Below are 14160 nucleotides of genomic sequence, written 5' to 3'. Positions count from 1 at the left end.
TCACCCTATAAGCCCCTTTCCCACACCCAATTTCTTCTTTCTTCGAGTCATAAAAGCCCAAACAAGAGAGCCTTTGTGCCCCTTTTTAAAGAACCTCGTCACCATAATTAATAGCACGCACAGAACCCTGGTGGGCGCTGGATGTTGGGGGTGGGGACAGAGAGAGAGAGTGAAAAATACCTTCCAGCTTCTTTCTTGTTGTGGGTGGGTGGGTTTCCCCCTTCCTTATCTCCCTTCCTAGGCTCTAATAAATAAAATTAAGGTAAAACCCACCCTCCTGGCCTTGCAGAGTTCGGGGGGGGGGCAGGTTTTCAAAGGGAAATCTCTCTTTTGGGGTTTTGCTGCCCTACACGTTTCATACGAGACCAAATGTACCTGCAAAGCGCACGCCCTTCGCTCTCTGTGTTGCGACCAAAAGGTTAAATGATTTTAAATAACTAATAACTTAACACAGGCTGCAATATAAAAAAAGAAGCAGCAGCAACATTCGAGATAGAGATTTGTCACAAGATGCTAAGAATTTACTGGAGGGAAGGAGCGTCCGTTGAAGAGGAACTATGAATGGAAACATGAAGAAAACAGAAAACACATAAAATGCGGAGGAAGCTGGCATACCTCAGTTATGTCACGAGAAACGGAAAGTATGGATTGATACGACCGATCATTCGAGGGACAGTAAAAGGGAAGAGGGACAAGAAGAAGAAAGTTCAAAGAACTTGACCTGGATGCAAAACAACATCGTAGTTTAAAGCTGCTACATCCAGTGCCAAGAAGAGCTATGAGGCCGCCCCGTCTCCAACAGGAGAACAATACAAATAGGCAAGAAGAACAAAAGTGAATAATCAAGTCTGAGATCTTTGCCATTTCCCCTGTGAATTTCCTCTGATTCCAATTTCAAATTGTCAAATCTGGGGGATGCTTCTTGTGGCAGTGAGTTCCACAAGTCAACCTTGCAAGCCCACCATTCTCCCTGAATCTGGAACTATGTTCCCTCCATTTCCCCGAGTGATGCCATTCTAGTCCCTCCAATTTGAGAAAGGATGACACCACACCCTGGCCAGATTTTCACTGCCTCTGAACACTGCCACGCCCAATTCATTTTCACATTTCTTTAGGACTGCAAGCCAATCATCGACAGCAAACCAATAAACACACTGTAAAGCCATGGTCCTTGCAAAAGGGAATAGTATTACCCCTGGCGAAACAGTACATGTAGAATAAAATGAAACCACACCGGCATCGTTCAGATGCTCTGCTGCCTCTCCTCTCTCGACAAAAATAGTCCTCAGAGCTGATTCATTGCCCCAGAAGCCCCTTCTCCCTCTCTCTCTCTCTCTCTCTCTCAATCTCTCTCTCTCTCTCTCTCTCACACACACACACACACACACAGAGGAGGGTAATTAATAAGCTGCCTATTTAGGAGGAGCTGCACTGCAGTAAGGAGTGTGCCCCAGACACACATACACACACACAAGCGAGCACACCCTGCCAGACAAAAGCGAGAAGACTACCCAGGGTGGACCATCTGCACATCACTGGATCCCTAAGAAACCTTTTTGATCCTCCAGAAAGGTTTCATCCACCAGATTTCTCACTTCTTCTCTCTGCAAAGGTAAGATACTGGAGGGGATAAATAGGACCAGGCTGAGAATAAATGTTATGTTTTTTGGGTTTTTTTTTCCTTCTCAGGGAATGGGGGGAAAGGGGTTTTGGAAATCCTTTCTGATTTCTTCATTCATCCTCCTTTGTCAATTTCAGCAGGATTATGACTAATCTGTTCAGCATTAAAGACCCCACCATTTATAATAAGCCCTTTTCGTTTCGTTTCTTCCCCCCAGGATACTTGTACAATCCTCTTAATAACAATATGGATCTTAGCTTCTTCCTAATATTTTAAAATTAGCAGAGGGTGTACAAAGCCTGCCTCCCTAAAAAGGGCGGCACAATGGTTTAAAAGGGGGCCATGTAATACAAAACAGCAACAAAAAATGGGCAGAATTTTTATTTGTATTTTTTAAAAAAAATAAAATTAGAAATTAACATTAAATTAATTTAAACACTGAGGGTTTTTTTTTTCAAAAAATAATCAAATCTGTATTCCATCCCAAAGCATCTCCACTAATAAAGGAAGCACAAAGTCCTTCCACATTTCTTAATGATGTTGCTCAGCCGCCCTTCCTTCTTCCCAAATAAAGATTCTACGAAAGCGCCCATAAATAACTATGCATCTCTTGTGGAGAGGGTGCTATTTTAGAAACGCAAGGGGTCCGTTTCATTTCCCGCATGCCACAAAAGGTCCTTAAAGAGCCTTCCTCCCAGCTTGGGTGTCCATTTATAAAATCCAATGTGATCTCATTTCCATGGGAATTTGGAAGGCTCACTTCAGTAAGCAGCAGGGAAACCTCTCGGAGGCTGGAAGGGGAAAGAAATTGGGGTGGCATAGCCACTGCCCTGGAGGAGAGGGCAGGGTATAGATGTAATGAATAAAACAAGAGAACAGATCGACTTAACGGGAGATGATTCTGCCCTATTGGGCGGGGGAGGAGGCAGGTGAAATCACAGCCATGATGCGGGAAAGAAGGAGGCAGACCCCCCCCCCCCCGCAAGAGGTGGGGAACGCGCGAGAACGACAGGAGCAGCAGCATTGCAGCAAAATGACGGCATCCTCCAGGGTGGGGTGGGGGCGCTTCTGCACTGCTGCCACCCATGACAGAACAGGCAGGTGCCCTGATCCATACAGGCAGCCAAAGGCCGGTGGGTGGAAAGAACCGCACAAGGCGAAAGAGGAGGCTTTTCGATTTTTCCTTATAGAGGGAACAAGGCTGTTCCTCGGCCAGGGATCTATTGAACGACCGCCAGTCCCTAGCCCAGTTTTCCTCCCAGAAAGGCTGTATAAGGATCCATGCTTCCCTTCCCTAGCTTATCTCGCAACAACCCTGCGAGGGAGTCTAGGCCCTCCCAAAAAAGGGGGGGGGTAAGGACCACATGATGATTGCCGATGAGGCGCTCTGGAGATTTGAGCCAGGCTGTTCCGGGATCTTTCTCCCCAAGCGCTCAACCAGCCTTCCTCCTCTTCCCAGAGGGCCTCTCTGGCTATCTTGGACTAAAGGCCCCCATCATCTGCAGATGTGGATGGAAAGTGTGGATGCTGGGAGTTGTAGGGGAACCCATCTGGAAGGTGTTGATTTACAGTTGTGTTCAAAATTATTCAGCCCCCAATGCTGTAAAGGGGTTTAGGGACTATAGTGTACATTTGGAATTGTATTCAGAATGAAATCCTACAAGGACGTTTTAAAGAACCAAATGCAACTAAAATAACATCAATTGTTTATGTAATACATTAGTAAATGTTTCTTTTGTGGTTTCTTCATTGCCACAATTATTCAACCCCTCAAAGACTACCACTCTGAAGAAGAGAGGTTCATTCAGGTGTTTTCGAACAGGTATTGAAAACACCTGTGGATGTCACGAGCACCAATCAAGCATAATAAGCACCAATTAGGCAGCTTTAAAAGGACTGTGATACTCAGCTCCTTCTAGACATTTACTGGTGTGGTTACAAACATGGTGAAGTCAAGAGAATGGTCCAGGAAGACAAGAGAAGAGGTGATTTGTCTTCATAGGAAGGGCAATGGCTATAAGAAGATTGCAAAGAAGTTAAACATACCAAGAGACACCATAGGAAGCATCATTCGCAAATTCAAGGCAAAGGGCACTGTTGAAATGCTACCTGGTCGTGGAAGAAAGAAGATGCTGACTTCGACTGCTGTGCGCTACCTGAAGCGTAGAGTGGTGAAAAGTCCCCGTGTGACTGCTGAGGAACTGAAAAAAGATTTGTCAGATGTGGGTACAGAAGTTTCAGCTCAGACAATAAGGCGCACACTGCGTAATGAAGGTCTCCATGCCAGAACCCCCAGGCGCACCCCCTTGCTGTCTCCCAAGAATAAGAAGAGTCGACTGCAGTATGCCAAAAGTCATGTGGGCAAACCACAAAAGTTGTGGGATAGTGTTCTGTGAACTGATGAAACAAAATTAGAACTGTTTGGGCCCATGGATCAACGCTATGTTTGGAGGAGGAAGAACAAGGCATATGACGAAAAGAACACCTTGCCTACTGTGAAGCATGGCGGAGGGTCAATAATGCTTTGGGGCTGTTTTGCTTCTGCAGGTACAGGGAAGCTTCAGCGTGTACAAGGTACCATGAATTCTCTTCAGTACCAGGAGATATTGGATGAAAATGTGATGCAGTCCGTCACACACCTGAGGCTTGGGAGACGTTGGACCTTTCAGCAGGACAATGATCCCAAGCATACCTCCAAGTCCACTAGAGTATGGTTGCAGAGGAAAGGCTGGAACATTTTGGAGTGGCCATCGCAATCACCAGACTTAAATCCGATTGAGAACCTCTGGTGGGACTTAAAGAAAGCAGTTGCAGTGCGCAAGCCTAAGAATTTGAATGAACTGGAGGCTTTTGCCCATGAAGAATGGGCGAAGATACCCGTCGATCGCTACAAGACACTTGTGTCAAGCTATGCTTCACGTTTAAAAGCTGTTATAACTGTAAAAGGATGTTGTACTAAGTACTAAGATTGAATGTCACTTGGGGGTTGAATAAAAACTAATAATGATGTGAGCACAGAAAAGACATTTGTGGTTGTGACAAACCCAGACTTACTGGGATCTGCCACACGTTAACTAAGCTGCCACCAACCATTCCCTATAAGAAGTCACACAGACCAGGGATGGATTTTCAAACAAATAAAAGAATAAGGTTTATTTAATAACACACAGGGAAAAATAAAACGATCAGGTGAATAAGATATAGTAACGTGGCTTAGTCTCATTCATACATGCACACAGTTTGGTTCACACAGAACCCTTAACTTGAAGCACAGACCCTGAACCTATCAGTTCTGGCTAACCAACAGACACCTGAACCTATCAGGTTGGTACTGACACACAGTAGTACCCTGTCTGACACACAGACTCCCACACCAGCTTCTTCTCTCAGCTGCTGCTTTGTCTCCTCCCCGCGTCTCTACACACTCTCCACATATATATACAGTACAGCCCCTCCTCCTGATGTCCCGCCTTCCACTCCCCATAGGATGGAACTTTCCCTCCAAACCCATGACAGACAGGTAACATCAGTGCTGTATGTAACACCTCCCCTCTTTATAAGTTGTTTTGTAGGGGGAAAGCTAAGGTGCTTTTTCCCAAAAAACAACCTGGATAAAACACACAAAAACAGTTATACATACAATATCATACTTACTTATACTTACATTCTAAGTCAACCATATCAATTAGGCATTTAAACATTTACCATATACATTACATCAATTTACCTTTATTCATACAAACCAAGTTCAAAAAACAGGTACATTTAACTTTTTGTCATCAATATATATACATAGTCCATGTTTCTTTCGCCGTCTTCAATCTTCAGGTCTTCTTGACAAGGCGTCAGCAACACAGTTCACTGACCCTCTGACCACCTTCACTTCAAAGTCATAGTCCTGCAAGTTTAAAGCCCACCTCATAAGTTTACTATTGTGGGTTTTCATTGTCTTTAACCATTGCAGTGGTGAATGGTCAGTGCACAGAACAAAATGTCTTCCCCAGATGTAAGGCTTGGCCTTCTGGATCGCGTAGACTATGGCCAGGCACTCCTTCTCCACGGTTGCCAAATGTCTCTCACCTTTTTGAAGTTTCCTACTCAGGTAGGACACTGGATGCTGGTCACCATTCTCATCCTCCTGGCACAGAACTGCTCCTACCCCACTGTTAGACGCATCGGTGTAGATGATGAACTCCCTGTCGAAGTCTGGAGCACGCAGCACTGGATAGTTGATGAGCGCCTGCTTCAACCTCTGGAACGCCTCCTCACAGTCGCTGGTCCACGGGATGCGGTCATCAGCCCTCTTCCTCGTCAGATCGGTCAGCGGAGCCGCAATCTCGCCAAACCTCAGGATGAACTTTCTGTAGTAGCCCACCAACCCAAGAAATGATTTGACTTTTTTCTTGGTGTTGGGTCTGGGCCAATCACGAACAGCTTCTATTTTGGCCTCTAGGGGTTTTATCACTTCTCCCCCTACTATGTGACCCAAGTATTCTATTTCTGGGCTACCCAGCTGCAGTTTGTTCTCCTTGCAGAGCCTAGGCCAAAGCACTTCCTCCCCTGGATTAAAGTGCCTCTCCCCGGCTCTCTGGACACACCAGGCTTTCTTTCTGACCTTTTGAGCTTGCAGGGTCTCTGCTGCTAGCTCTAGGTTTCTCTTTAGGTCAATCCTTAAAGAGTCTATGTATGTCACAACGTCTTGTGGGTCATCCTGGGTGATCTGCTCCCAATTTTGTTTGTTCAAATCAAGGGGCCCTTTCACCCTTCTCCCAAATAAAAGTTCAAATGGACTGAACCCGGTACTGGCTTGTGGCACTGATCGATACGCAAACAAAAGGGATTGCAGCTTCTGGTCCCAATTGTTTGGATTCTCTGCCAAGTAAGCCCTAATCATGCGCATTAGAGTCCCATTGAACTTTTCAGTTAACCCATTACTTTCAGGATGATAAGCAGTGGTTTCCTTGTGCTTAATTCCACAGATTTGCCATAAGCGTTTCATGAGCTTTGATGTGAATGATGCGCCCAAATCTGTGATTATTTCTGAGGCAAATCCCATCCTGGACATATACCCCACCAAGGCATCTGCCACTGTGTTAGTTTCAATGTTAGTCAAGGGTATGGCTTCAGGGTACCTCGTGGCATGGTCCACAATGGTGAGAATGAACCTGTTCCCCCTCTTTGTGGCCTTGGGCAAAGGTCCCACAATATCCACCCCTATGCATTTGAACGGAGTGTCAATCACAGGCAAAGGGCACAACTTTGCTTTGGTCCTGTCACGGCTATTCCCCTGCCTTTGACACACATCACATTGTTTACAGAACTCCCTGATCTGCTTCCCTATGTCAGGCCAGTAAAAATTCTGTGTGATTCTCTGCTGTGTTTTGTTCACCCCTAAGTGTGCAGCAAACATGTCAGAGTGCCCCCTTTGTAAGATCATGGGGCGATACTTTTCAGGTACCACCAGCTGACTTCTGATCCCATCTCCCCCTTTTGAGATATTCCTCAGGGTCTCTCTATATAAAATCCCCTTTTCCTCCAGAAATCTCACTGGGGTTTCAGGTGTTAGCTGGGCGTCAGTCACCTGTTCAAAACACTTTTGGAGAGTGGCGTCTGCCTTTTGCTCTTGTCCAAATCTGCTGTCTGTGGTTAAGGTTTCCACCACAGCTTCTGAACTCCCCTCTGCTTCCGTCTCGGGCTCATCATTACCCCCCTGAACTGTCCCCGTGGTGTCTTGTGAACGTGTAATCACTAGCACCCGTTTCACATGTTCAGCCAGGTCATTTCCCACGAGCACGGCTGCTGGCAGAGTCGATGAAATTGCTAGCCGCCAAACTCCCCTCCAGCCTTGAAAGTTCACCGGTACCTCCGCTACTGGCAGAGAGATTACCTGCCCCTCAATCCCTGCCACCTTCATGCTCTCATTTGGGATTACATACTCCCTAGGAATAATATCTGGATGGCACAGGGTCACCTGAGAACAAGTGTCCCGCAGCCCCCGATACTGATGGCCAAGTATTCCTACGTCCACCCCTGCTGTCTCAAACAACTGAGAATCTGTTCTCACCAACAGGCAGCGCCTGACCTCTACAAGAGGACCATTTTCCTCAGCCTGATCAGCAGATGTAGCTGTTTCAGATTGAGTAGCCATGGCAACAGGCTCCCTCAGTGACAATGAGCCTTGCTCTTTCTGGACACAGAACACAGCTTTTGGCTTGGTTCCACTCGATTCCTGAGGCACCATTCCTTTTAGCTGCCTTAATTTCTCACACTCTGAGATTAGATGGCCCTTTCCCTGACAGAAATAACATTTTCTGGTGTATTTTGATTCTCTCTCATCTTGTTTTGGTTTTCCCTCCAAAATCTGAGGTCTTGGTTTCATTTCTGAGGGCTTCCCTTCACCATGGGCCCCTCCCCCTTGCTGGCTTTTCCCTGGTCCCTGAGAGTACTTGCTGTAGGTTTCTTTGGGTTTACCTACAGATTTCCCCTCACCCAAGGGCTTTCTTATTTGGGAAATAAAATCTGCAATCTCGGCGGCTTCTGCCACAGATTTCGGTTTCCTTTCCCTCACCTGGAATTTCAGTTCCCCATGCAGGACTGAATAGAACTGTTCCAGCGCTATCAAATCTTTAAGCTGCTGAAAGGTCTCTGTCCCCTCCTGAGATAGCCATTTCTCTAGCAGCCTCACCAATTGGGCCCCCACTTGGGTAAAAGTCTGCTCTGGTTTCTTTGTGAGGGACCTGAATCTTTGCCTCAGCTGTTCCGCATTTATCCCATGTCTTGCAAACACCAGTTTTTTAAACTCTGCAAAATCTTTCATCAGTTCCTCAGGCATCTCGGCATAGACCTCAGCCAGGCTACCACTGATTAAAGATCGCATGATGGTCATCTTCTCAGTTTCCCTCACTGAGAAGTCCACAAACGCTCTTTCCACTAGGGAAAAGAACACCTCAGGACAATCTCCCTTGTGGTACACCGGGAATTTCTTCAGGTCAGCCTTAGACAATTGGCCTCCCTCAGAATCCCTATTGTTATTATTGTTCTGGTTCATCATTTCCAATTTTCTTAATTCAAACGCCATCCTTTCTTTTTCCAGAGCAATTTTCTCTCTCTCTAATTCAAATTGCCTTTGTTTCTCTCTTTCCCTTTCCTCCATCTTTTCTCTCTCTAACCTTTCCTCCATTTCCCTCACCCTCAGTTCATGCTGTTGGGCTAGGAGTATTTTCCTGAGTTCTGGGTTTTGTTCTCCCGTGCTGTCACCTTGCACTGAGCCAAATTCATCCTCAGAACCTTGGTCAACCTGGGGGTCTTTCACTTCACCCATTTCTGCCACTTGGCTTCGAGTCAAGGGCATAATCCCCCCTCAGAACAGGCTGCTTTAAAAAGTCAAGCCTCAAAATAAAACGACCACTTTTTTTTTTCTTTTGCCTCAGAACCAGCTTTCCCTATAGATTGCTGCTGTCCTTTCAGCACTACTTGCAACTGTAGCGAGTTAGAGTCTACCCCCCTCTGCTGGGCCTCTCAGCAGGCAGGCTAGATCACTGCTACTACACAGTTTTGCCTCAGCTTTTTTCCCGCCAAAAACAGGCTGCCTCAGAGCACCCTAATCTAGTCTCCCCAGTTGGCACGTTCTTCCACTAGCGCACCTCCCCGTGAGGTACACCTAGAAGATTACCTACGCGCCTCAGATTGTCCCTGACTAGACCCCCCTTGCTCTGGGCACACTTGCCAAGGCTTTGCTGGACCGCTGGACAACTGGACCAGTTGTATCCCACACGCTGGACACCAATCAATGTGACAAACCCAGACTTACTGGGATCTGCCACACGTTAACTAAGCTGCCACCAACCATTCCCTATAAGAAGTCACACAGACCAGGGATGGATTTTCAAACAAATAAAAGAATAAGGTTTATTTAATAACACACAGGGAAAAATAAAACGATCAGGTGAATAAGATATATTTTATTTATTTATTTATTTATTTATTTGATTTTTACCCCGCCCCTCTAGACCATGTCTACTCGGGGCGGCTTACAAAATAAAACAAAACAGTATAAAAATATATAGTAACGTGGCTTAGTCTCATTCATACATGCACACAGTTTGGTTCACACAGAACCCTTAACTTGAAGCACAGACCCTGAACCTATCAGTTCTGGCTAACCAACAGACACCTGAACCTATCAGGTTGGTACTGACACACAGTAGTACCCTGTCTGACACACAGACTCCCACACCAGCTTCTTCTCTCAGCTGCTGCTTTGTCTCCTCCCCGCGTCTCTACACACTCTCCACATATATATACAGTACAGCCCCTCCTCCTGATGTCCCGCCTTCCACTCCCCATAGGATGGAACTTTCCCTCCAAACCCATGACAGACAGGTAACATCAGTGCTGTATGTAACAGTGGTTATTTCATTATAAACTTAAGGTTATATTTCTCTGACCTACAAGTGCCTCTTTCATGTAAATGTAAGCAAGATGACTGAATGATTAAAATCAATGTCAAAATGGCCAAAACATTCAATTTCAGTGGGGGCTGAATAATTTTGAACACAACTGTAGGAGAGGGAGCTACTTTACCACCGTGCCAGCACTCAGTGGGGCACCTCCTAGGTACTATTCTCCTTACAGCAAGGCCAGGTGGGGCCCTCCCTCTGTTTTGGACTACAAGACCCATGATCTCTTAGCCCTCCGCCACGCTATCTGCCAAGGAGCCTAAAAGGTTGAGAGGGATTGTCTAAAACAGCTCCTTTCTTCTTCATCCCTAGCAAGACCATGAGGGACACCGCGAACTCCCAGTACGACTCCTTCCTCTACTGGAGGCTGCCCATTCCGGAGCTGGACCTCTCCGAACTGGTACATCTGGGCTTGGCCGACGGGCCCGTCTACCCGCCCAAGGGGAGCTACGGCGGCCTCGGGACAGACTGGAAGAAGCTGAGCCCCTGCGAGGACGAGGAGGAAGGGCTGCTCCAGTACAACAGCTTCAACTTCTGGAGGGCCCCTCTACCCAGCGTCGGCCCCTCAGATTTTGACCTCATCTGACGACCGACGCAGCTCGGTTTCCATTTTGTCGGCCTCCCTTTTACCGACCGTCGCCCCTTCCCCCAGAATCTGTCCTATGTTATCAGTGTTCTTTTCTTGCCAAGCGGGATGACCGCACTCCCTTGGCAGTGGCCCCAGAGAGATTCTTTTGAGTGTGTGCTTGTGTCGTTGCTCTGTGCCCACGCTAGCTTCTTCTAAATTATAGTTCTGCCTTTGGACGGGTTGCTGGGAAACACGGTTGCCGTTCCCATCAGCAGGAATGTGTTGATCAACAGGACAGTGGGTTGAAAGGAAGGCCTGGTGCATCTGCCCATCGTCAAAGTCCCCAGTTGGGCCAGAAGGGTGACCTGCTCTCTGAAAACCTTTCCATCAGGTCTCCCTTCCTGGGCAGGCAGAACATAAACTGGGTGAATTACAGCCTGTACTAGTGGTTAGCAACTAGCAGCTTGCTATGAAAATCTGGCCTACAATGATTTGGCCCATTCAGCTGTTTTTTCATTTCCCGCTTCCTTTTCCCCGCCCCCAGGAGGAAAGGGACACTTCATGCACCCTTTGACATATCTCAGAATTGCAGGCAAGGCACGGTGGGTGGTTCTTTTGCTCTGTATTAATTTGAAGGCTTTCCTTCCATTCTTGCTCCCATGGTTCCTTACTAAATTATCAAAGAGGGAAACGAAGGGAGGGTGAAACCTCTCCAGAAAAAAAACATGAAAGTGGCAGAAAGAATGGAAAACCCACGGGCGGGTGAACGATACCTTCCAAATTCAGTGGAAAGGCTGAGAAATGTTAGCAGAGGAGCAAAGTAAGTCGCTCAAAATGGTTTGACGATCAGTTCTTCAATGTATTAAACCACAAAGAAAAGAAAAGAAAGAAAAAACAAAGTGTATTCTAAGTTCATTTGTTGTGGTTGCTTCTTAATAACCAGAGAGAGGTTTTCTTCTTGAGAGAAATAGATGAAATATCTGAAGGGATGGATGGTGGGTGGGTGGGTGGGTGGGCAAGCATCTTTCTTCAACTCCACCTCATAATGTGGAACTTCTGGAGCAGGAATTACACGTGGGAAAATTTTTCAGCCTACATTCAATTTAAATCAAGCTTCTGGGGACCTCATTCCAGTAATAGGGGGATCTGGGTGGGTGGCCATCCGAGGCCGTGGGCTGCAGTGGGAGAACTGGAATCCACCCAGTCCTGGACTAAGGGGAAGCTGGATATCCCATGAAAGGAGACGGAGGGAAGGCCAGTTCCCTCATCCTTCAGAGCAAACCCCAATGCTTCCGCTTACCTGAGTGGTAGAGTAACAGACATGTTGGAAGCCGTTTGTGACATCAAGGGTGGGCAAGAGACCTGCAGCACCCTGTCGGTTTGGATGAGGACGTCCCCAGCTTCGCACTGGAACATCAGAATGAGAAATCAGAAAAGGAAAAAAAGGGGTAAGATAAAGAGGCGCTAAAGAAAAGCAAAACAGTCCCTTGAGGAAAGAGTGGCCTGGAAAGGAGAGGGAGAGCTCTCGGCTTTCCAAAACCAAAACGAGCTGTGTCCAAGAACTGGGGGGGGGGCGGCGGGGGGAGGACTCTGCAGCTACTACATATCACCTCTCATTTAAATTGCCACCGTTCATATTGACTCTCTTTCTCTCACACACACACACACTCCAAAACATTTCTGCACGGCATTTACCCAGAGAGCCTTAGGCGAAGGTGGAAAAACGTCAGATAAGTCACTACACGAAAACTTCGGGTCCCACCAGCTTGGGGTGGGGCTGGGGGTGATGGGAAGAGCTTCCGGGGATCGGGCGAGGGGGCCTTCTGGAGCAGATCTCTGGTGAGAGGCTGGGGATCCCTTCGGCCTCAGTGGAGGAACAGCCACGATGCCACCCGTGGCGCCACACGATCACCTTTATGTCCACGACCAGCTGCCCAACGGTCTCAGGGCAACCCCTAGAAGCAGGGAAGGGCCGTTCAGTCCCAAGGATTCCCTACCTGGGAAAACTCTGAAAAAGGGTCACTTGTCAGAACTGACTTGATGGTTATTATTAACTTGCTACGTCTTTAAGGTGCCATAAACTCTTTGGCTCTTATCATATATATCTATACAGTATATCTATATACAGTATGCTGAAACAGCTCTCGCTCTCTCTCTCTCTTTGAAAAACTCCCTTGATATGTTACATCTCCTATGGGGTCAGGAAATACCCCAAATTTACTCTTTGCATGTCTGGATGAGGATCAAACAGAATGGCAACACACAAGGAGAACTGGAATTGCTAATTGCTCATTATTAATCACGGCAATTACATATTTCAAAAACCACATCTGTCTATCAATCTGTTACTTATGCACTCTTAAAAAAAGAGAAAAAAATAACTGTCCTCTTTTTTTTAATCTGCTTTTAGGCAGCGTCTATAAGGAAGGGATTATAGATTGTAATGCAAAAAAGCCTAACCAAAAATCCCTCCCCTCAGAAATTTAAACCCAAAATTGGAAGCCTAAACTTTCCAGTACAGTGCTTTGAGTCTCAGTAGTTGCCTTGAGTCCCATTTAGGGGCAGAAAGACTAAGCAATAACAAAATGAAATAAATGTAATAATGGTCAGGTGAAGGCCCACCATAGAGATGCTATGAGATAGAGTGTCCTCCTTTCTGAACGCGTTTTAGGGACGCCATGTTGGCCAGTCTACCATAGAGATACCAAAAGGGAAAAAGCACTCGCTAGAACCGCAGAGGGGCCGCCCAGCGCTCTCTCAGTTTCACCATAGAGATGCTGATAGTTCGAACGCCGTACATGGCGGCTCGCCATTTCACCACAGAGCTACACCGAGATAGAGCGAGACCTCCCTGGGCCGCAGACGGCTAAGGAATGTATTTCCGCTCATACCGGAAGCGCCCTGTGTGCCTCTCTAAGCGTTCCCCCTCCTCCCCCTCTCGGGCCACTTCCTGTTCCGCCATTTTGCTTCCCTCCTTCCCACTTCGGGCTTTGTGGGGGGGGCGGGGCCTTAAACCGTTTGAAAACAAAAAACAATAAACCAACAACAAGCAGTATAACAATAATAATGATGATAATGCTGTAATAATAAGTTCCTAGACCCCCAAAAAGATGCTCACCGGAAGTTAAAAAGGGGAAAAAACCCAAACGTGGCTCCCCCCCGCCTTTGAGGGGTGAGTCTGGTGCTGAGTGCTTTTTTGGGGGGGGGAGGGCGATGGGGGTCTCGTTGGCTTCGTCGAGGGGGGGAAGCTCTGCCTATGGATTTGGGGGGAGGGGTGGGGGACCTTGAAATGGGGGGGACAGAAGGAAATCCCCCCCACTTTGGGAGGGGGGAATGTGTGTGTTTCTGGGGATGGGGGGGCTAAGAAAAGGTTTCCATGCCAAATCCCCTCCCCTTTGCATAAGGGGGGCGCGATTAATTATTGGGGGGGGCACCCACGCGTGAGAGGCTAGAGAGTATTATTTACCCTTCCATAAAGCAGTTTTTCTAGAGCAGACAAGCATCTCTGGGCT

General features: G+C 47.0%; 2 protein-coding genes across 4 annotated transcripts in view; one reads left to right on the top strand and one right to left on the bottom strand.

Annotated features, from left to right (window-relative positions):
- CDC42SE1 (CDC42 small effector 1) overlaps positions 1–14160 on the bottom strand; it is a 35937-nt gene that overhangs the window by 19762 nt on the left and 2015 nt on the right. The window contains exons 1-2 of one of the 3 annotated variants that reach the window (XM_078382194.1): positions 13271–13470; positions 11949–12055 (exon numbers count right to left, since the gene is read on the bottom strand). The gene's annotated coding sequence lies outside the window, so the exon portion shown is untranslated. Of the gene's footprint in view, positions 1–11948; positions 12056–12410; positions 12579–13270; positions 13471–14160 lie in introns of those variants that run through there. The other 2 variants (XM_078382193.1, XM_072984305.2) reach the window with 2 other exon arrangements.
- On the top strand, positions 315–11547 carry MLLT11 (MLLT11 transcription factor 7 cofactor). Its single transcript, XM_072984303.2, has 2 exons — positions 315–1612; positions 10393–11547. The coding sequence occupies exon 2, from the start codon at positions 10400–10402 to the stop codon at positions 10664–10666; it is 267 nt and encodes an 88-aa protein (XP_072840404.1). The 5' UTR covers positions 315–1612; positions 10393–10399; the 3' UTR covers positions 10667–11547.

The sequence above is a fragment of the Pogona vitticeps genome, chromosome 15 (genome assembly GCF_051106095.1).
Source record: "Pogona vitticeps strain Pit_001003342236 chromosome 15, PviZW2.1, whole genome shotgun sequence".
In the NCBI taxonomy this organism is placed as follows: domain Eukaryota; kingdom Metazoa; phylum Chordata; class Lepidosauria; order Squamata; family Agamidae; genus Pogona; species Pogona vitticeps.
Note: the sequence above shows the minus strand (reverse complement) of the source record. Positions and strands in the feature narration are given on the sequence as shown.